The sequence below is a fragment of the Lagenorhynchus albirostris genome, chromosome 19, assembly GCF_949774975.1.
Source record: "Lagenorhynchus albirostris chromosome 19, mLagAlb1.1, whole genome shotgun sequence".
Lineage (NCBI taxonomy): Eukaryota > Metazoa > Chordata > Mammalia > Artiodactyla > Delphinidae > Lagenorhynchus > Lagenorhynchus albirostris.
In genome coordinates, this window is record NC_083113.1 from 21471943 (window position 1) to 21494831 (window position 22889).

The 22889-nt window shown below is 33.2% G+C and overlaps 1 protein-coding gene across 2 annotated transcripts in view; it reads right to left on the reverse strand.

Moving 5' to 3' along the window:
- Positions 1-11141: 11141 nt before the first annotated feature.
- Positions 11142-22889, reverse strand: part of URI1 (URI1 prefoldin like chaperone) — a 66793-nt gene continuing 55045 nt past the window's right edge. For both annotated transcript variants that reach the window (XM_060131076.1, XM_060131077.1), the window contains 7 exons: positions 22757-22848; positions 22508-22565; positions 20530-20704; positions 18880-19213; positions 16970-17112; positions 15936-16185; positions 11142-12936 (listed from right to left, as the gene is read on the reverse strand). In XM_060131076.1, the coding sequence (XP_059987059.1) occupies positions 12754-12936; positions 15936-16185; positions 16970-17112; positions 18880-19213; positions 20530-20704; positions 22508-22565; positions 22757-22848 (1235 nt within the window). In that variant the 3' untranslated portion in view covers positions 11142-12753. The remainder of the gene's footprint in view (positions 12937-15935; positions 16186-16969; positions 17113-18879; positions 19214-20529; positions 20705-22507; positions 22566-22756; positions 22849-22889) is intronic.

Sequence of the window (22889 nt, forward strand, 5' to 3'; positions counted from 1 at the left end):
AAACACATGAAAATGGATTGAACAAAGATGAAGAGAGCCTCAGTGACCTTATGGCACAATAAAATTGTGTATTATAAGTGTAATTGGTGTTCGTTCCAAAAGGAGGAGAGAGGGTTAGGGACCAAGCAATATTTAAAGAAATAATGGCCAAAATATTTCCAAATTTGATGAAAACCCTAAATCCACAGATCCAAGATGTTCAACAAAACCCAACAAGACTACACATGAAGAAAATCACACTTATGCACATCATAATTAAATCACCAGAGGAAAAAGATACATCACATTTGGAAGAACAACGATAAGACAACACCATAAAATGAAAACATCTTCAAAGTGCTAAAGGAAAAAAACCCAATATGCAAAGGATTCTATACCCAGCAAAAATATCTTTCAAAAGTGAAGGCCAAGTAACACTTTTTCAGACAAAAATTGACAGAACTTGGTCTATCACACCAGTTCTAAAATAATTGCTAAAGGAAGTTCTACAGACTGGAGGAAAATAAAATCAGATGGAGACCCAAACATACAAAAAGTAATGAAGAGCACTAGAAATGGGAAATTCATGAGTAGACATTAAAGAATTTTACATGTTTTTAAAAAATTGTTTAACAGATAATTGAGAGGAATGGCAAAGTGAAGATCTTTGCTAATATGTTCCCCAAAAAGAAAAGATAAAATTGGACAACACCGTCAAAAACAATTATTTCTGTACTCTGAAAATTGACCAAAGGCATAAAACAAATTGAGAAGTTCGTATTCAAGAAAACCACTGAAACTTGGGTAAGAATGATAGCAGTGTAACATTTTACCCACCCTCTTTCACCCCACCTCCTCTGGAGCAACAGTTCTAACAAGGTGGGACAACTTATGAAAACCAGAGGCATTTATGCAGAAGGGAGCTGACTATATTTGTAGCAACATGGAAAACCCCAATGCCCAGGAGCTTTGCCAAAAAAAAAGGGAAAGGCCCACATCACAGCTGACCTGTGGTTGCAAACCAGTTGGGCCAACCAAAAGAGACCAGAAGACTGACTGGAAATTCCACAGGAGGATCTAGGGAGATAACCATGAGCCTTGATACACTCACAGTTTTAAAGATCGTGGGCATGTTAGGTTATCTGTGTACATGCTGATGAGACACCTTAGCTATCTACACACATGTGCATGCATACACATACAAGCACACATGGAAGAAACACAGAAAGCCTGAATGAAGCAAAAATAAAAACTTGGAAAGATCTGTAAATTGCATGAATCTTGAATGTGTCCTCTAAACCACACACAGGTGCACTGACAAATGATAGGGGTCTTACTGGCCCAAGATGTTTCAGTATAACCTCTGACCAATCAGCAGCTGGCCACTAAGATGTAATGATCCAAGGGCAGTCCATAAGAGGACAGGCTTAAAAATAAAAACAGAATTAAAAAATATATATATAGAGACATCAGAGGCTATACACTATGGAAGAAACAGATTCCACATAACTATTCCAGGCAAGTGACAGAAACAAACAAACAAAACCCAACAACCACCCCAAGCAGGAGAGGATCAGAATCCAGAGTTGTTAACAATGTACTACTTGAAATGTCCAGTTTTAAACAGGAAAGTGTGGCCCATACACTTGAAAAAAAGGCAGTAAATAGAAACTATTTATGTAGGGTCCAAAAGTTGGATTTAGCAAAGGGTTTAAAGCAGCCATTATAAATATGTCCAAATGGAAATTCTGGAGTTAAAAAGTACAATACTGAAAATGAAAAATTCATCAGAGGGATTCAACAGCAGATTTGAAAACTGGCTAAAAGAATAATCAGTGAACTCAAAGACAAACAAGATTTGATAACTGGCTAAAAGAATAATCAGTGAACTCAAAGACAAATAAGATTTGATAACTGGCTAAAAGAATAATCAGTGAACTCAAAGACAAAAATTATACAATCTGAAAAACAGAAAGAAAAAGAAGAAAACTGAATTAAGTATGAGAGACCTATGGGGTATAACCATAGCCAATCATATCAACACATGAATAATGGGAGTCCCATAAGGAAACTGTTCTTCAGATTGTATAATTTCTATTGATTCGTCTTTGAGTTCACTGGTTCATCACTTAAGTTACTGTACTTTTCAACTCCAGATTCAAATCCAATAGATTGTGATGTTAACATGCACACTGTAACCACTAGAGCAACAACTAGAGCAACCACTAAGAAATAGTTTTAAAAAAAAAATCAAAGGAATTAAAAGGTTATACTAAAATATATTTATTTGACACCAAGAAGGCAATCCAATGAAAAACAGAGGAACAAAAAAGACACGAGACATAAAAAACAGCAATATGGCAGATGTAAATGAACCGTATCTATAATTATATGAATTAATAAACACTCCAATCAGTATGTAGACTGTCAGAATGGACATTTTAAAAACAAGGTTCAACTATATGATATCTATAATACATAATTGTTAAATTCAAAGTTACAAATAGGTTGAAACTAAAAGGAACACTATGTAAATGCTGTCGTAAGAGCTGGAGTAGTCATAATAGTATCAAACAAAACAGCCATAGACTTTAAGATAAAAATGTTACTAGAGGAAAAGAGGGCATCTTGTAATAATAACAGTATCAATTAATCAGGAAGATATAATAATGACAAGTATATACACACCTAACAACAGAGCCAAAAAAAAAGTACATGGAGCAAAAACTACCAAAAATGAAAGATATGACAACTCAACAATTGTTTGAGTCCTCAATACCCCACTCTCAATAATGAGTAAAACAAGTAGACAGAAAATCAGCAAGGATACAAAAGACAGCAATATCAATGAAGCTGGCATGTATAGAATACTCCATCCAACAAGAGAATACAGACTTTTCAATAACACACAGGAGAGAACATATGTTATCCATCAAAAAAGTCTTAATGAATTTTAAAAGACTAAAGATATACTAAGTATTCTCCAGACACAACAAAATTAAAGTGGAATCAATAATAGATAGAAACTTGGAAAATACTCAAGTATTTGAAAATTAAACAATATATATTTAAATAAATCATGGCTCAAACCAGACATCTTGAGAAATGTCACAATGTTTTGAAATAAAGGAAAATGAAAACATCACAGATCAAAAGTCACTGGATACATCTAAAAGAGTACTTAGAGGTTAATTTATATCTTTAAATGCCTATATTAGAAGAGAATGATCTCAAATCAATACCTTAAGTTAATACCTTAAAAACACAGAAAAGGAAGACCAAACTAAGCCTAAAGCAAGGAGAAGGATGGAAAGAATAAAGACTGGAATCAAAAATCAATAAAATAGTAAACAAGAAAAGCAGAGAAAAATCAATGAAATAAAAAAAATGTCTCCTTGAAAAGACCAACAAAATTAACAGGTCTTTAGCTAGACTGACCAAAACAATAAGAAGACACAAATTAGCAAAGTCAGAAATGAAAGGGGAGACATCATTACCAACCCTACAGAAATTAAATGGGTTATAAGGGAATGCTATGAGCAACATTATGCCAAAAAAATGAGACAACTTACATGAAATGGACAAATTCTTACAAAGCCAGTTACCAAAATGGGCTCAAGAAGAAACAGAAAATCTAAACAGACTTATCACAAGAAACTGAGTAGTAATTACAAATCTTCCCACAAAGAAAAGCCCAGGCTGGATGGTTTCACTGGCAAATTCTATCGAACATTTGAAGAAGAAATAATACAAATCCTTCACAATCTTATTCAGAGGAGGAAAAACACTTCCCATCTCATTCTATGAGAACAATATTATCCTGATACAAAAGCCAGACAAAGACATTATACAAGAACAGACGACTACAGACCAATATCCCTCATGAATATCTGCCATAACATTAGCAGCAAACCAAATTCAATAACATATAAAAAGGATTATATACAACACAGGATTATACAATATACAACAAAAGGATTATATAAAGTGGGATTTAGCCCAGGAATGCAGGGTTGGCTTAACATCAGAAAATCAACTAATGTAACACACTGCATTAATAAAGAACAAAATCACACAATTATCTCAATAGATGCAGAAATAAACATTTGACAAAATCCAGCCCCATTCATGATAGAAAACTCCAATAAACCCAAGAATAAAAGAAAACTTCCTCAACTTAATAAAATGTATCTATGCAACACCTATCACACTTAATGGTGTAAAACTGAATATCTTCTCCCCAATCAGAAACAACACAAGGATGTCCATTCTTACCACTTCTGTTCAATACTGTACTAGAGATTCAACCTAGTGCAAGCAGTTAAGAAAAAGAATACAGACTGAAAAGAAAGGAGTAAAACTCTCTTCATTCACAGATAACATGATCCTGTGTGTAGCAAATCCTAAGAAACACCAACGCACACATGACAAAAACTAATAATTGAGTTCAGGAAGGTTTCAGGATACAAAGACAACATACAAAAGTCAACTGTATTTCTATATACTAGCAGTGAACAATTTAAAAATGACATTAAGGAAACAGTTCTCTTTACAATAGCATCAAAAATAATGAAATGCTTAGGAATAAATTTAACAAAAGATGTTTAAGACTTGTAATCTGAAAACTACAAAACATTCCTGAGAGAATTAATGAGGATCCAAATAAGTGAAGAAACATTCCATATTCCTGGATTAAAAGACTCAATATTAACATGGTAATTCTCCCACAAACTCATCTATAGATTCAATAAATCCCTAAAAAAATCCCAGTAACATTTACACAGTAGTAGATAAGATGAACCTAAAGTTAACATGGAAATGCAAAGAGCCCCAAACAGCCAAAAACATTTTAAAAAGAGAGTAAAATTTGGAGAACTTAACAGCTTACCACAAAGCCACAGTAAATCAAGACCATTTGGTACTGATATAAGGATAAACAAATATATAAAACACAATGGAGAATATACAAAGAAACAACTTCATAATCAACTGATTTTCAAAAAGGGTGTCAAAAAAATTCATTGTAAAAAAGGGCAGTCTTTTCAACAAATGGTTCTGGGACAATTGGGTATCTAATTGAATTTAGACCCTTGCCTCACACCATACATAAAAATTAACTCAAAATGGATCATAGCCCTAATTATAAGAGCTAAAACTATAAAACTTCTATAAGAAAACATAGGAGAAAAATTCTTGTGATTTGGGGTTAGGCAAAGAATTCTTAGATGCTAAAAAGTACAATCTTTAAAAGAAAAAAATTATCCAAAAATAAACTGGACTTCATCAAAACCAAAGACTTCTGTGCTTTAAAAGATACCATTAAAAAATCAAAAAGTCACAGACTTAGAGAAAATATTTGTAAATCATGTATCCAATAAAGGACTTATATTTAGAAAATGCAAAGAACTCTTACAACTCAATTAAAAATTGAGCAAAAGATTTAACTGTAATCTCTCAAATAAGTTAAGCTTAAATTCACCATCTGACCCAGCAATTCCACTCACAGGTATCTACTCAAAAGAAATAAAAACATGTCCACACAAAAACTTGTATATGAATGTTCATAGCACCGTTATTCACAACAGCCAGAGAAATGAACAATCCAGGAGTTCATCAACTACGAATGAATAAATAAATGTGGTATATCCATACAACAGAATACTATGCAGTAAAAAGACAGAACAATCTATTGTTGCATAATACAACATGGATGTAGCTCAAAAACCTTAACGCTAATTGAAAGATAGATGCTAAAGATTATATATGCATGATTCCATTTAAATTAACTGTCCAAAAAAGGTAAATCTGTACAGAGAAATCAAATTAGCGGTTACCTGAGGCTGGGGATATGAATGGGAACTGACTATAAATGGGAAAAAAGGGATCTTTTTAGCATGATGGAAATCTTCTAAAACTGGGTTTAGTGAGTTAGTGGCACAACTTGAAATCTTCTAAAACCCATCAAATTGCACACTTAAAAAAGGATGTTATGCAGGCACATGAAAAGATGTTCAACATCACTAATCATCAGGGAAACGCAAATTAAAACCACGAGATATCACCTCACATCTGTCAGAATGGCTATCATCAAAAAGAACACAAACAAACAATGGTGAAGATGTGGAGAAAAGGAAACCTTCCCACACTGTTGGTGGGATGTACATTAGTGCAGCCACTGTGGAAAACAGTATGAAGGTTTCTCAAAAAACTAAAAATAGAACTACCATATGACTCAGCAGTTTCACTCCTGGGTATATATCTGAAAAAAACAAAAACACTAACTTGAAAAATACATGCACCCCAATGTTCATAGCACCATTATGTACAATTTCCAAGATATGGAAGCAACTTAAGTGTCCATCAACAGGTGAATGGGTAAAGATGTGGTGTGTGTGTACGTATATACACACATACATGCAAAGGAATACTATTAAGCCATAAAAAAGAAGAATGTAATTTTGCCATTTGCAACAACATGGATGGACTTCAAGGGTATTGTGCTATGTGAAATAAATCAGACAGAGAAAGATAAATACTGTAATGATACCACTTATATGTGGAATCTTAAAAACACAACAAACTAGTAAATATAAAAAAGCAGCAGACTCAACGGATATTGAGAACAAATTAGTGGTTACCAGTGGGGAGAAGAAAGGGGGGAGGAGCAATACAAGGGTAGCAGATTAAGAGGTACAAACCATTATGTATAAAAAAAGCTACAAGGATATATTGTACAACAGGAAATATAGCCAATGTTTCAGAATAACTACAAGTGTAGGATAACCTTTAAAAATTGTGAATCACTATCTTATACACCTGTAGCTTATATAATATTATACATCAACTATACTTCAATTTTAAAAAAAGAAAACCAAAAGGATGTTATGGCATACAAACTATTCCTCAGTAAAACTGTTCAAAAAAACTGGAACCAAAGTACCACAAACACTAAAGTGATCACAACACTGTCTGGAAAATGGGTAGCTATAATAAAAGTGCACATTTTTTGTTTTGTTTTGTTTTGCAGTACGCGGGCCTCTCACTGTTGTGGCCTCTCCCGTTGCGGAGCACAGGCTCCGGACGCGCAGGCTCAGCGGCCATGGCTCACGGGCCCAGCCGCTCCGCATGTGGGACCGGGGCACGAACCCGTGTCCCCTGCATCGGCAGGCGGACTCTCAACCACTGCGCCACCAGGGAAGCCCGAACTAGCTATATTTTTATACAAAATACTTCAAGGCAAAAAAACCCCGAAACTGTCACTAGGGGTACAGAGAGTCACTATGAGGCCTCTGTATTATGAACATACTATTTTATACTATTATAGAACAGAACAGTGTATTACATATCTGTGTATTATATATAATGATGTCTAAGTTTACATAAAAATGAGTTTTTCAATGAAATACTGTTACACTATTTCTACTTTTACTAATCTCCATCTGCACATTCCTTTTACGCACATGGCCAAATCATCGAAACTTCACCTCCATTCCACCAAGTCAAAATGAATCCTCTTAATGTGTAAAGTTTAAGAAACAAAGCAGTTTTCTAACTCATATTTTTTAAAAGGTGACCTCATTGCGAATAAGCAAGACTATACAGATACACAGATCACACATTTCCTTACTAGTTATGTGCTCCTGTTTCGAGGGCAATTTAAACATTAAAAAAAAAAAAAAAGTGTGAAGACTGATGATTCTGGAACAAGGCTGCCTGGGTTTTTAACCCCAATTCCACCATTTAATAGTTGTGTAGCTTAAAACATTGCTTAATCTGAGTTAGTTTCCTTATCTCTAAAATGGGGGAAAGGGATTGAAAAATAGTGCCTACCTCGCTGGATTGCTTTATTAAATGAAATAATCCACATAAAGTATATAGAAAATGCTTGACACAAAGTAAGTGATCAAAAATATTGATTCTTTATGATTCATTGTTATTAACGGAACTGCAAAAACTTCATATCCTAAATGATGTTCCTTTAAAATGAAATTTAAATAACTGAAAAAGCATTTTAAAATGTAAAAACTGAACAATATCGACCAATGGATTAAACATAAAACCATAAATATTTATTGTAGTTGAGCAATTCATTTAACAGGCATTTAATCGAGAGCCTATATGCCACTCACCAAAAGGATACACAGAAAAAGATTAGCATCCTTGAAAAGCTATTTCTTATGGAGGAGAAAAATAAATCTAATAGAATGAGGTATCTGTATTTTATAAAATTGGAAATTATTCCGATTTATGGAAAACTCTTATAAATCACTTGCATGACCCATTCCCCCCCCCCAAATAAAAATATAGCAAAATGAGTATAATCACTATAAACACTTTAAGTCCATTTAGGACACTATAGTGTCCCAAAGTTATTATCAAAGAATCATCAATAAAATGTAGATATGCAAGCAAATGTGTTAAAACCACATCCTTGATAAGAAAACAAATACTGTTAAAAACAGACTTTATCATGTATAAAAGAAATCATACAGTAAAGATAGCCCATTAATCCTACTTCTAGGAATCTACCCGGAAGATACTTCCAATGACACAAAAATACATACACATCAAAGTTACTCATTGCATCATTTGTAATTGCAAAATTACTCAGAAACCTAAATGTCCATACACAGCAAAGTGGCTGGATACACTATGCTACATCTACACAAAAAACGTGGTATACCTCTGTTAAAAAAAAAGGGGGAAGCTCTCTGTAAACAGGCATAGAGTGATTACCAGCGCATACTATTAAACACATTAAAGTGGAAGGGAGAAGTTACATATGTTATCCTTCATGTAAGAAAGAAAAAAAAGAAAATATATGTGTATCTATTTGTGCAAAAGAAATACAAAAAGGTTAAACCAGAAAATAGATTGGTTACTAACAATGGGTAGATGAGGAAGTGACAGAAAGACGACAGAAATGAGAATGGGCAGCAGGAATGAGGGAGGAGTGTTTATCTTCTGCTTATCTTTTTACATAGCTGTGACTCTTAGAACCACATTAATGTTTCATATACCCTTCACACACACCCCAAATAAACCATTAAACCCAGCCACAACGTGGAGAGAATCCAATGGAGCACAAACACTAACAAATGAACCTAACTCTATTATAAATGAATAACAATCACAATGAAGGAGTGGGAAAGAAAAAGAACTTTTGATTGATAAAGCTGAAGGAAAAAAAGAACTGAACATAAATAGTGCAATATACTTAATAAATGTGTCTCTCCGGGGGGTTAGGATTAGCACTCTAAAACTACTTCTGTGTGTCAACAGCTGACCTTTGAACAACATGGGTGTGAAATGTGCCTGTCCACTTATATGTGGGTATTTTTTTTTACTAGATATGTACTACAGTACTATATGATGCACGGATACAGAACCATGGATACAGAGGGACAGCTGTAAAGTTATATGCCAACTTTCAACTGTGAGGAGAGTCAGTGCCCCAACCTCAGAGCTGCTCAAGGGTCAACTGCACTAGATATTTTAAAAATAAGTAAATACATTGTATACAATAAGAGCCACATTTCTCACTATTGAAGAAAGATGTCATAAATAAGGAAAAACTGAAACGAATCCTGTGGTGTTAGATTAGAATCAGAAGTATCAGTGTACACTTCCATTTTTTAATGTACATAAGCAAACAAATATACATAGATATGTGCATCAGTTAGTATACATAATTTCCTAGCCCTACCTACTAAAAGGGCCTAGAAGCAATGACACCAAAATGGCAATACACACACCTACATGAGAAGATGTTGGTTTTTAAACACCATTCTCCATTTAAAGGATCAAGGGCTCCTTGGAGAAGTGGTTACTGGTTCCAAGCCTGGAGCGGGAAAAATATAAGATACACCTATAACATTTTATGGTGTCAGAAAGAAAGTGTTCAAAAAAGACGAAGACTTGTTGAAAGAATTCAGGAGCCAACTCAAAGGAGTTCCTAAACGTCAAAGGTAGAACAATTTGAATAAACAAAATAATGATAATTGGATTTTGACCCACAGAATATCCAAGTCCGTACAGATACAAATTAATAAACAGGGGGCAGGCGTGGTGGGAGGGTAATGACACAGATTTTCATTACAAAAGAGTCCAAGAAATAAATGTAGAAAGAAAGGGCAAAACAGAAAATCACTATTAGGCAAATACCACAGTAATAACTGTTGCAGACAAGATCCACAAATGAATGCAAAAATTAGCGGGCTTGAGGAGAAAAAGAAATCTGTAAATTGCAAAGTATCTCCTCCAAGATATTTAATTAACTACAAAGAAAAAGACAGTAACTTTACAGTGGAGAAACCTGGCAGACATCCCCTTAACCAAGTGATCAAGGTTAAAGTGATGCAGGTCGCGAAATTAAGGACCTCCTGAAATGACTCCCTAGAACGCATCTCTGATCTGAACCTCTTGATATTATCTATTTCTGTGGTAGTCTTGCCAAAAATGCAAAACCTCATTCTAATCATGTGAGTGTACTGGACAAACCCAAATTGAGGAACATCATACAAAATACCTGACCAGTACTCTTCAAAAATACCAAAGTCATGAAAGATAAGGAAAAACTGAAGAACTGCCAGTGACTGGAGAAGACTAAGGAGCAATAACAAATAAATGCAAAGTGGGATCCTATATAGGATCTTGGAACAGAAAAGAACGCCTAGTAGAAAGTTGGTGAAATTCAAATAAGATCTATAGATTAGTTAATAGCATTGCACCAAAGTGAATTTCCTGGTTTTAATAATTGTGTTATGTTCATACAAGATGTTATAATTTTAGGAGAAGCTGGATGAGGGGATATATGGGAACTCTATTTTTTGCAATTTTTCTGTAGGTCTAAAATTAGTTCAAAATCAAAAGTTAAAAGAAATTCAGTCTGTTCTGTTTACAATTTAAAAGAGAACACTTAAGACCAACTTCATTTTATCATGTTGAATACTGAATTTAATATGAAAAATAAAGCTATAAGGTTAAGTTACAATTTGAAACTTTGTTTTAAGACTGAAGCTATGAAGTGGGGCAACACTACTTCATTTGGTCTTCAGCAGAAAATCTAATACTTCTTTGTTCCTACTACCATCTTGTTCCATGAGGGAACATCTTATTTGCAAGAAGAAACATAAACTACATAAACAACAACAGGCTCAAGATGAAGTTGAAGAACATGAGAAATTATTTAATGACAATACTCTTGAAATTATATGTCTGTAAAGAACACCAGAATAATCCCACAGTGAAGTTTGTTTCTGGGGGAAAATCTAACACAGAAAGGCTCACTTGACAAGCAGTTGGAGTTGGGGGCTCCTTTGTGTGTATGTGATTGTACTCTTGGTTGTTTTCTTTTTTGTGGGGGATTGGCTGAGAGAAAAAGTTTTTAACTAAAAATACATGCACAGTTGATCAAAATTTGCTAAAGAACAAATCTTCTACATTTTTAGGCAATCTTTTAAAATCAGTCCTCTGTTCTGATCTGAATTATCCATTAACTTGTGGGGATTCAGGCTCACCCCCTTATTATTAAAATACATATTCATAAAACTTTTACAGTTGTGCTGTTCTAGTTACAGATAGGTTCTACTTTTCTAGGACATAATTTCACTTTGTTTAAGCAAGAATTCATTAAAGAAGCTATAAATAACCTTTAAATATTTAGCCATGAACAGAGGAGGGTGGACTGGCCTTGATGGCTTATTTTAGTACTAATGCAGAATGCTTTTTAAAAGCTACATTTTAGCATGCATCAAGCTAATGATTAACACTTGCAGTGTAATTTTCAATGTTAGGATAAATTTCTCTTTATTTTAAGGAGTTCTACCAAAAGTAAATATGTTTTTCAATCATTTACTACTAGGAAAGTAACCGTTAAGAACGAAAATGTCTGGGAGATTAAAACATACAATTTCTTATTTTAAAATTTTATTTATTTATTTATCTATTTACTTATTTATTTTTATCATCTAGACAACCTTTCCTTCTCTCCCAAAATATAATGCCAGTTAAAACTGCACACACTAGGGAAGAACTGCCTATGGATTTATAAGAATTCAAGGATCCATTGTGTGGTGCATGTAACATATATATGAATCAAAGACTTTTCTATATTTGATTCTGAATCATAAAGTTCACAACATTTTAGAGACCAAGTTTCATAAAATTTTTACTTAAAAAAAATTTACAAAATACCATTATTCCAATCAAAGAAACTTTCCCTTGGGTACATGCAGCTTTCTGTCTTAGAGATTACAGAATGACAGTCAAAGAGGGAGAGATTTTTTAAATAGCCACCTAGCTGCAAAACCTACAAGAAGTAGATTTTTTTAAAGTGCCTTTAAAATGCTAAAGCAAGTAATATAATTGTTGAATCTACTTGAAATTTTAAAAGTTTCTTTAAAATGGTCCATATGGTATGCACAATATCACAGCTGGTACAAAACTGCCAGTATTTAGTTCAAAACACAAAAACAATGCATATGAACAGTATTCTTTGAAAAATAATTCAAAATGCTGCCACTACTTCATAAGGCAAACTTAAACAAGAGTGCTGACAGTATTCAGAGAATTAACGAAACAAGCTGAATATTAAAGTATTTAAATATTTACTTTGATTTCTTTTTAACACCATTGATAACAGTAAGAGAACTTGCTGTCAAATTAACTCAGGATGGCTTATTTCAAATTACATGTAACATATTTTGCTATATTTATTCTAAAAAATTGCAAAACTAGGTTTTAGGATGTAAACTCCCATTTGCTAAGCAGGCCCTAGTTTTTCTGCTGCAATCTGGCAGCTTTGAACTTTGAAACCCTCTTTGTAGTTCCTTCTGATACTTCTGACAGAACTTCTTTTCGTTCTGGAATGGTGGGTAGCACAGGATGAGCCATGGCTGGGTGTGGTGTTAAGGAAGGTGACAAAAATTCTTTTTCTATTACAGTTCCAGAAAAAGCCTGGAAGACAAAAGTGAGATTATGATAATAAAATGCAAATAAGGTGCCCACAAAATCTTTATCCTGTACTTGCCGATTAGACATTTCTTTTCATTAAAAGTAAATTCATAAGATTTTTTTGATAGACAGAACTATAACATCAAAATACAAATTGCTCATAGAAATCAAGTACCATTAAAATATATCTTAATTACACCACCAAATATAAGTAGATTTTTTAATAGTACACATGCAAGAAAACAAAAATGTAAAAAACACGTTCACATGGGATTTTTTAAAAATGGGTAAATAAAAGGTCCTCAACTTTCATACACTCCATTTATATCCAGACCATGCTGTGAAAAATAATGTATTAAAATTAAGAATTCTATTAGGGTGTCAAACATCAGCTGATGAATGAGCTATCCTATGGTGGCCATGCTGCCTGTGAGCCAAGAGCTTAGTTTCAGCAGCAGTGACATCTCTTGGGTGGTGTTCATTCATGCAATTATTTGAGTATTTTATTGTATCTTGCCTCATTTTTATTTGAGATCAGTGGAAACTGAAAATTGAAAGTGCTGGTGCTAGTGGAAATAAGTATCAGTCTCAAATTTTCATACAATTAATTCAATGAGAGAAATCAAGGCACCACAAAAAATCATTCTTTAATTTCAACCAGATGTTTGCTGGACTTAATTTTGGTCAACTGTATGCAATGTACGTACGTAATGTATACAAATTGATGGAAATAAAAACAAAGATATGCCTTTCTATGTCTTTTTATGTACAGATCTATCAAAATCAAGAAGTTATGATTTTTTCCCCCAAGATTTCTAGTATTTGAAACCCCCTCACTTTCTTCTTCTAAAGACTCTTTACGTACAAATTAAAATTTGACATGTAAACCTTCATGTATATTTAGCTTGACTTTGTCTACCAAGTGTACAAAATGACAATGTATCACCTGAATAGTTTAAAAAGCCAACCTCCACCAACTTGCCCCACCAAAGAAACAAAAACCAAAAATGCCCTGACCCTCCCACAGTACTTTGAGACCTTGGGTGGAGTCCAACTCTTAAAAGAAATTCAAAGTTTACTTTTCTAAAAACTCTATTTTATCACAATGAGCACAGAGCCTTCTTATTATACTAAAAATGCTTTTGAAAAAGAGAATATTTTAACATTTAAAGATATCAAAAAAGATATCTTTCAAAGTACTTGCCATAATCCCATGAACTATTTATTTTGATGTTAAAAAATTTATAGCATCTAGGTGCTAACTGTAACAGTTCAATACAAAATGCAAAGCTATTAAATACGATGAAATGAAAATAAGTTCCAGACTTGAGCTCGAGCTATACCACAATATATTAAGTCCTTACAAAAACCTAATTTTCAGATACTTAAAAACAGCAAAAGTCTACCACCTGTTTTTCTAACAGTAGGGAAGACTATTAAATAAGTTAAGATACTCTCCAGGTCAACTGAAATCATTATATTGGGAGAAGGGAAGGAGAATATTCTAATCATACATACTGCTCCTAATTACCAATGACCCCTCCATCCCCAGTTACCATTTAGTACAATCAGTACCACTTACGGACTATTTAGCAAAAGCAACGGAAGTTCTACATATGTTTATTCATTTATAAAGATATGTATTTTTATATGTATTTGACTTATACTCAAATGGGTATATCAGTTTGATATGGTATGAGTTCCCCAGTCTTCCTAAATACTTCTTAAATTAAAAATCTAAAATACCCACCAAACATAAGAGTAAAAAAAATATCAAGTCTGGGTATAATGGAAACCATAACATTTCCATTTTGGTATCTCCCAATACCCCTCCTCTCTCCACACACAAAACTATGTGCAACATGGTTGGTAAGAGTATATGTGTGTGCACTCATTTTTCTGAGGAGAGGATCTCCAGCTCTCACTAGATTGTAAAATGGTTCCACAATTCCAAAGAGTTAAAAATTTCACTGGCACGAGCCAAAACACAGAAGGACTATAGATAATTATCTGTCATGTATATATTTTTTCTTTAACTCAACCAAAGCATTTAAAAGAGAAAAGTACAATCTGCTACTTGAACTAGCATAAAATGACTATAAGTCTGATCTAGTGGAATTTATTTAAAATAAGCTGCTAAATAATTTTCTAGACATGGGACTTCCCTGGCAGTCCAGTGGTTATGACTCCATGCTTCCACTGCATGGGGCACGGGTTCGAACCCTGGTTGGGTAACTAAGATTCCACAGGCTGTGTGGTGCAGCCAAAAAAAAAAAAAAAAAAAATTCTAGCCAAAAATGAAATACATATGCTAATTAAGATACTTTAAAATTCCTATTTCACAGAAATAGAACTTCAAGAGTGGTAATACTTTCATTTTGAACTACTTTATTATAATACCTATATTGTGCTTGCTAGTGACTATTAATTTTTTTATAAGTTATTAATTATCAAAAAAGTACTGGGCTTCCCTGGTGGCGCAGTGGTTGAGAGTCTGTCTGCCGATGCAGGGGACACGGGTTCGTGCCCCGGTCTGGGAAGATCCCACATGCCGCGGAGCGGCTGGGCCCGTGAGCCATGGCCGCTGAGCCTGCGCGTCCGGAGCCTGTGCTCCGCAACGGGAGAGGCCACAACAGTGAGAGGCCCGTGTACCGAAAAAAAAAAAAAAGTACAAGCCTAGAATTAATTAATTATGATCTATGACTTTTGAGACTAAATATATGTATGAACTAAAGAAGCTACAAGATAAACAATGCCATTACTCTGTCGATTAACTTCAATAAATAATTATATAAAATAATTTAAGAACAATAAGATTAATGATTTCCAGACCATACCTGGAAGATACAGTAGCTACAATTTTTAAAATATCTTTTCAACTCCAAAATGGGGAAAATGAATTGCATACCCCTTTGAAATGGAGCTACCACCACCACCTTTTTAACTCACAAAAATTGGTCAAAGATACTATATAAAATAAAGAGTTAAAGATACACACATACCTCAGGTGTTACTGATAAAGGAAAAAGTTTCTTTTGATGATTTTCTTGTTGTTCCTCGTCCAAAATGCTCTCATTAGCATCCCTACAAGTGGCCTCTTCACAGCTAATGCTCCTCAAGACTCCCCGTCTATCATCAAAGTCAGCAGCACTGCTTTCACTGGTATCACTGCAAACACTGTTCTCTCTACTGCGAGACTTCAGGATGGACTTACGAGGGACATATTCTCCATTCACGATATCAACAAAGACTCTATAATATCAAAAAAATATGCTCTTTAGTTAACTCATAAAACTGAGAATAAATTTACAAGGATTTTAAAAAATCTTTTCTAGAAATCAATCTGAAATGTTTTATTCAAACTTATATCCAAAATTTTCACCATCACAATAGTTTTGTAGCCTCGAATGACATATTTACATTACTTTTATTATTGTTTGGCCTAATAAAATACAGCCGTTTATTTATACACATGTTCTGGGTGACAACAGCGTGATTTGCCAAAATTCTACATATATTTTAGACCTGCTCAGAAGTCACTTAGCAATTTTCACTATTTTACAAATAAGCGTCATGAAAACAGTAGGTATTTTCAAATGACAGCTTTCTCAACAATACAACAAAAAATTGGAATAGCATACTTAACTTCAACTCTGTGGAAAGGTAAAGCACGTGCCAAGCACTGTCATAGCTGTGATAGGAAAAGTGCTGCCCCAGCATACTAGAAACACAAACTTTCATTCTAAAGTTAACATACAGCATTTTTTTACTAGATTGGGAATGTTTTAAAAGCACTGGCAAAGAGGGGCAAAAGCAAAAAACCAAGCAACCTTCCAATTGCTTTGAACTGAGAAGCTGTGGTGGGGGCTCAGCAGCTCCTGTGAGAGCCTTTAAAACACTAAGCTAACTCTATCAGAATACCTCATTTTTCAGTGAGAGCCTTCTGTGTTACAAGCAACCTTTTCCTGTATACACTCAGCTGCAAAAAATGAGAAGGGAAGAGCAGGCTGTTCTGCTATCTGTGAATACCACTCACCTGTAAATGTCAGCAGGAGTCCTGATCATAGGCAGCTCTTGGGGAGAATGACCACTGCCAGAGCTGTTCTTTCGCTTACGTTTGGCTTCTTCTTTCTTTTCACTGAATTTTAAAGTGGTATTTTTTCCAGTATTTATTCGTACCTAAAAATTTCACAGCAAAAAATTATGATCCTTTTGAGAAATCAAGGCCAAAACTAAAACCAATAAACTCTACAATTAAAGAAATAATAGTAATAGAGGCAGTTTACATTTTTTGACACAAATGATGTGCATTATCAGCTAAGGCTAACAAGTTCTTATACTTCTACAGTATTAAATTATACCTTAAGTGACCAATTCTAGTCATCAGTGACTTTATTATCATACAGAAAGCAAAATACATACAAACTAAATGCTAGATTATTATAAGCTTTCACATCACCCATTACTTTGATATAAGTTTTTGGCTTAAATCATGCATTTCAAAACAAACAGCACAATTAACCAAAACAAATATTCAGTAAGAATATAAAACTTAAGTCATAAAAACAATATTGGATAATGCTTAACTATTTAGAATTTTTAAAATACCTCTAATTTTTAAAAATTTAAGGACCAGAAAATAAAGATCAACCCTGTTCAGGATTAATACATTATTCTTCTATCCCTACTCGGCATTTACACCATCTTTCCATATTAATGACTGCTATTCCCCATAACATTCCTGCAAATATTATTTATTCTTCCTGTTTTATCTAAATGAAAACTAATTTAAAGCCTGAAAAGAGAATCACAAAACAAACTTTTTTCCTGGCTAATAGGTCAATTTTTTCCAAAGAATTCCAAGATGCTCCTTTTAGTTTGAAGTATTAGAATATATATTTTAAAACACCATATAAGTATTTCACTTCACATTAGAGCGGGGAAATCTTGACCTAAGAAATAGCAAATATGTCTTAAACACGTTTGATTAAATAATAATCTCAGGCATTTAAGACTGCTACCACAGACCCTTACCTCTGATACAGGCAAACCCTGCAAGGGTGCCCTGTTGTGGTAAAAAAAAACAAAAAAGCACCAAACTGAGAAAAAGGAGTCCCTGTTTTATTACTAACTAGCTCTATGGTCTTCTAGGCCCTAAGTTTCCTTGAGAAAGACAAATTAGAAAGATGAAATTCCCAGTAGCTCCTTAAAGCAGTATTATGAGGCCAAGAGAACAAGGGAATGAGTTTAAGGTCCTTCCTTCAGTGAGATCCAACCTGCTTTGATCTGGGATTTTAAAACTGGGTATTCTACAGTAAGTATGGAGGGAACAAAAAGTCTTTTGATACTAAGAAAACTTAAAAACCTGTATTAGAAGACCTCTCTGTAGTAACCTCCAGCTCTAAAATATCAAAATTCTAAAATCATGATTACCACCCAGAGATGTTTATATTTAATTTGTGAGAAATGGAACTAATTTTTACTTCCTTCTAAATCTTTCCTTTTTGCTCATGATGCTCCTATTCATTTTATGCCCACATAGAAACAACCTGATATAATTAAAAATTTAACTAATGCAAGTCGCTTTCATCTTAAATACACCAAAATGCCCAAATTAACTCTAGAATTCTTAAGAAAGCTTTCTGAATGAAGGACAGGTAGAGTTACAGTAGTTGTCACTCAAACTGATCTCCTTCCAGACCCCCAAATTTCAAATTCTATTGTGGCTTCAGAGAACAACAGACCAATACCAGCTAACTATCTAGACTTTTATTTTCCTTTTTCTTTTTAGATAAACTGGTCAGAGCAAGAGGCAAAAGATGGCTTTCTTGTTTGGCACTATCAACAATATTAATCCCTGTTAATATTGCTCTTTTAAAGAATACCGCAGATGATCTCTAATATTCAAATTATATGAAAAATTAGTAAAGTTAAAAGTATACAAACCCTCTTAGGTTCGACAGTATGAGAAAAATATATTGTTGGTATAGAATTATCTTCAGCCCCTAAGGTATCATGGTCATTTTCATTATCACCACCATCATCATCATCTTCTTCTTCATCTTCATTATTGTGATAAGAATTTGAACCATTAATTGAACAGTTCCATTGACTATTCACTTGACCATTGAACAGTTCTGAATTTGTAACATTCTGATAACAATTGCTGGGAGTGAGAGAGTCCATTACTTGATTCATCATATTCACATTTATGTTCTGATCTTCCTTTTCCTCTTCAGAGGACGTATCTTCTCCATTTGCAATCAAAGTATCAGGCTTACTAGAAAAAGAAAATTAACAAGATCAAACAAACACACTAGAATTTTACATATTCTAATTTGCACTTAAGTTCAAAGGGTAAAAACTAAGGTTTTGCATAAAGTATTTTTAAACTAGATTTCTAGGCTAATAAAATGTTTGAAATGAATTAATAAATAATAGTTTCTATGCTAATTCTATATGTTGTAGTTATTCAAACAAAAGTAGAATACAGTAGATTTTTTTTTATCTTTGCAAGGAGGATATTGGCCATATACAATAAAATACCATACAAATACAATCATAAATTTGTAAGAAATCATAGAGAATATGTTATCTTTATTTAAAGACCAGAAACTACAACCACAGAACTATAACATATTTCTTTCTCTTTCTATAATCAAAATATTTTATAAACCTGTATTATTGTAATTTTAAAAAATAAAAGATTTCTACATATGTGCATGATTTATACACATATACTTCTCATGCTTGCTTCATTCTACAAAGGATTTGAGGACCTTATAAAAATAACAAAACCCAAAATGCAACAAACTGAAATAACATCATGCAAAAGTAGAAAAAGAATCGTGACCAAGAAAATCATAAGATTAAAAACTGATTTACAAAAATTAAACAGTATCAGTTAATCAAAAAGACCTAAGTATAGGTGAAATATGGTAGTGAAAAAAATATCCTTTGTGTTTCAAGTCTTATTTTTCACAGTAACTAATTCTGCATATCATTTAAGCAAAATAATATAGGAAATTCTATAGTAACAGTTTTCATTGAGCACTCTGATAATTCTGAGTGAGTGCTAATATGTATTTCAAAAGGCAATTTGGTAAAGTTTTTCATATCTATAACTACTTGACCAGATTACAAATTACCTGCTCAATAAGCAGAAAAGTTTGCAAAGGAAAGCAAGGATATTTTACAGCAACAAACTTAAACTGAATGCACATATTTTTTTTTAACAAGTCATTCAAACATACAGCATTATCTTGACTACAGTATAAAAACAACTCATTTAAAATATAATATATAAAGCATCCATAATTATTTAAAGTGAAGTATCTGGTATACCTTACTTTATTATACAAAATAGGGCTGAAACCTTATAATAAAAAATAGGAATATTGATTTTGTGCATTTCTGTACACACACATGCACTGGCATGTGCATGAACACATGGCCTTAAAAGAAAATATTCTAGAGAATATTTATTTTAGGGTGGTAGGGTTATTGATATTTTAGTATAGCATGCTTTTCTGTATTTTCTTCAATCAGCACATATTTTATAAGGAAATGTGTGTAAGGAACTTTGTCATTAGGTACCTATCAATATCAATTTCACCCAGCAATTCTTCTTGTCTCTCTAATTCTTCAAGTCGATCCCACAGCTCCTTATCAGCAAGCAGATCCTTGGATTTTAGATCATTTGAGAATTCTGCTTCAAAAATACCTGAAGTTTTTGGTTTGGAGTGAGGTTTATGAGCAATTCGGTGTTTTGCTATTTAAAAAAAAAAAAAAAAAGAAAGGCTGTTTATTAAAAGCCAATTTTTAAAAGGCGCAAACCTAGACTTAATAAGATTTCCTCTTGGGGTGAGGGGTTGTTGAGAAAGAGGGGGGCATGATTTTTAAGCCAAACAGTAGACCTCCAAGGATGTATGTCTCCTTAGAATCTTGCTACTTAAGAGTGTAGTCCAAGGACCAGCAGTACTGGCATCCCTGGAGAACATTTCAGAAGTATAGACTCTCAGGGCCTCCCCAGACCTGCTGAATCAGAATTTGTATTTTAACAAGAGCCCCAGAGGATTCACAAGCATATTAAAGACTGTGAAGAGCTGCTTGAAAGCTTCAAAAATGCATAAGCAGAAATGGTCACAATGCACTCTAGCTATAATGTAAAATTCAACACAAGTAATACCCATCTTCCATCCTTACTCAAGAGAATTTAGTTACTAAAGTAACACATAAAAGCCTTGTCACAGGATACTTTCAACTCTAAGGCACTGCCAGACAGGAATACCCTAGGAGAAATCTATGGAGCCTAATCCTTGAAAAATTCTACTATAATTTTATATATGAATATTTCTACTTTTTAAATTGCTTTATCTTATTTATAATCCTCATGTGAGGCAGGAGATGGATAAAATCTGAACTCAAACCTATCAGCTTTTCACTTGAAAAAAATAATTTTTTTTATAAAGCAAATTAAAGCTTTAAAGACGGCAACGGGAGAAGTCTACAATGCCGTTACGAGATATGGTACTAACAGATGACCTCCATCATATATTCAAATTTACAGAATTGTTTTCTAAATCTGAAAATATCAAAATTACATTTCTCTATAACTATTATTGATAAAACAGTATTAAGTTTTATGCTTCAGACTTATAAAATACATAAATCTTTCAATGGTCACCACAAACAAAAATCGTAACTTGTCTTTCAGCTCTTTAACTTTAATATCTGTCTCCTTTATTTCACCTTCCAAAGCCACAAGCTATAACTTGTCATGCCACGCCAGTATATAGTATGGCTAGAATATAGCTTCTAAAATCACCTCTATTTCAACTAACAAGTTCTCTTCAGAGTTAATTACTAAAATACGAACTTTAATAATCAAAATAAATGTTAAAAGTTTTCTATAGTAGCAAATTATAAACCATTTCTGTAATACTCTAAAAATTTTCACTACTATAACACTTTAAAGCACACTAGAAAACCACTGCCTTTATAGAAGTAAACCCAAACACACACCCAATCCTTGGCAAGTGAAAGCTATTAAATGAACCTGGAAACAACCTGTGTATGGAAGGCCCCTGTAGCCAACATAAAATGAATGGCTAACATATGCTTAGATTATATTCACTCTTTCTTCCAAAAACATCTAAAGCTACAATTTTAAAAGGAGAAAAATAAGCAAAAGATATATTATGATTTTGACCAAGGTCAAAGATCAAATTAGGAACAGATCCAAGAATACATATCTGAGTTTTAGATGTTTGGAGCATTAAATAACTTTGAAGAAGCCATGTAAACTCACCACTTAAATAGATCGGTCAGAAATCAAGTTTTTCATCAAAAAGTTATCCATTAATGTGTTCTATTAAAAATATATTTAAATATGAAAATTTTACATAAAAATTATAGACATTATAAACATTAATGGATAAATGGAACAAATGTTTGCATTTTATGAATTAAAAAGTATCATATAAATATAATCCCAAATACAGAAGACTCCTTAAAAATCAACACAAATGATAAATATTTAAGTAACTATATATAAAACAATCTTATTACTTACCTTTAAATTCAAAGTCAGTTTTAATTTCTTCTCTTATGTCAACAATATCACCTGCAGCCTAATTTTTTAAACAGAAAAAGCATGTTAACAATCTGAATCCTCAATATATTAAAATTATTATAAGTGCAACTATACAACCTAAGAAAGATGTCTTGAAAGCATCTGAAACGTCAAGTAATTCGTTCCTTGGTTGTATGATTTTTTTTAGTATAAAAATTTTTCCAAAAAACAAAACTGAAAAACACTCACATCACTCATTTTCTGCAAATCTTCTGTGAATTCAACTCTGGATTCAAAATTTTTCATCACTTTTTTTAAATCATCTATTGTTTTTCTTACATCTGCAATAACAAACATAACCATATGCAAAACATGGCATATG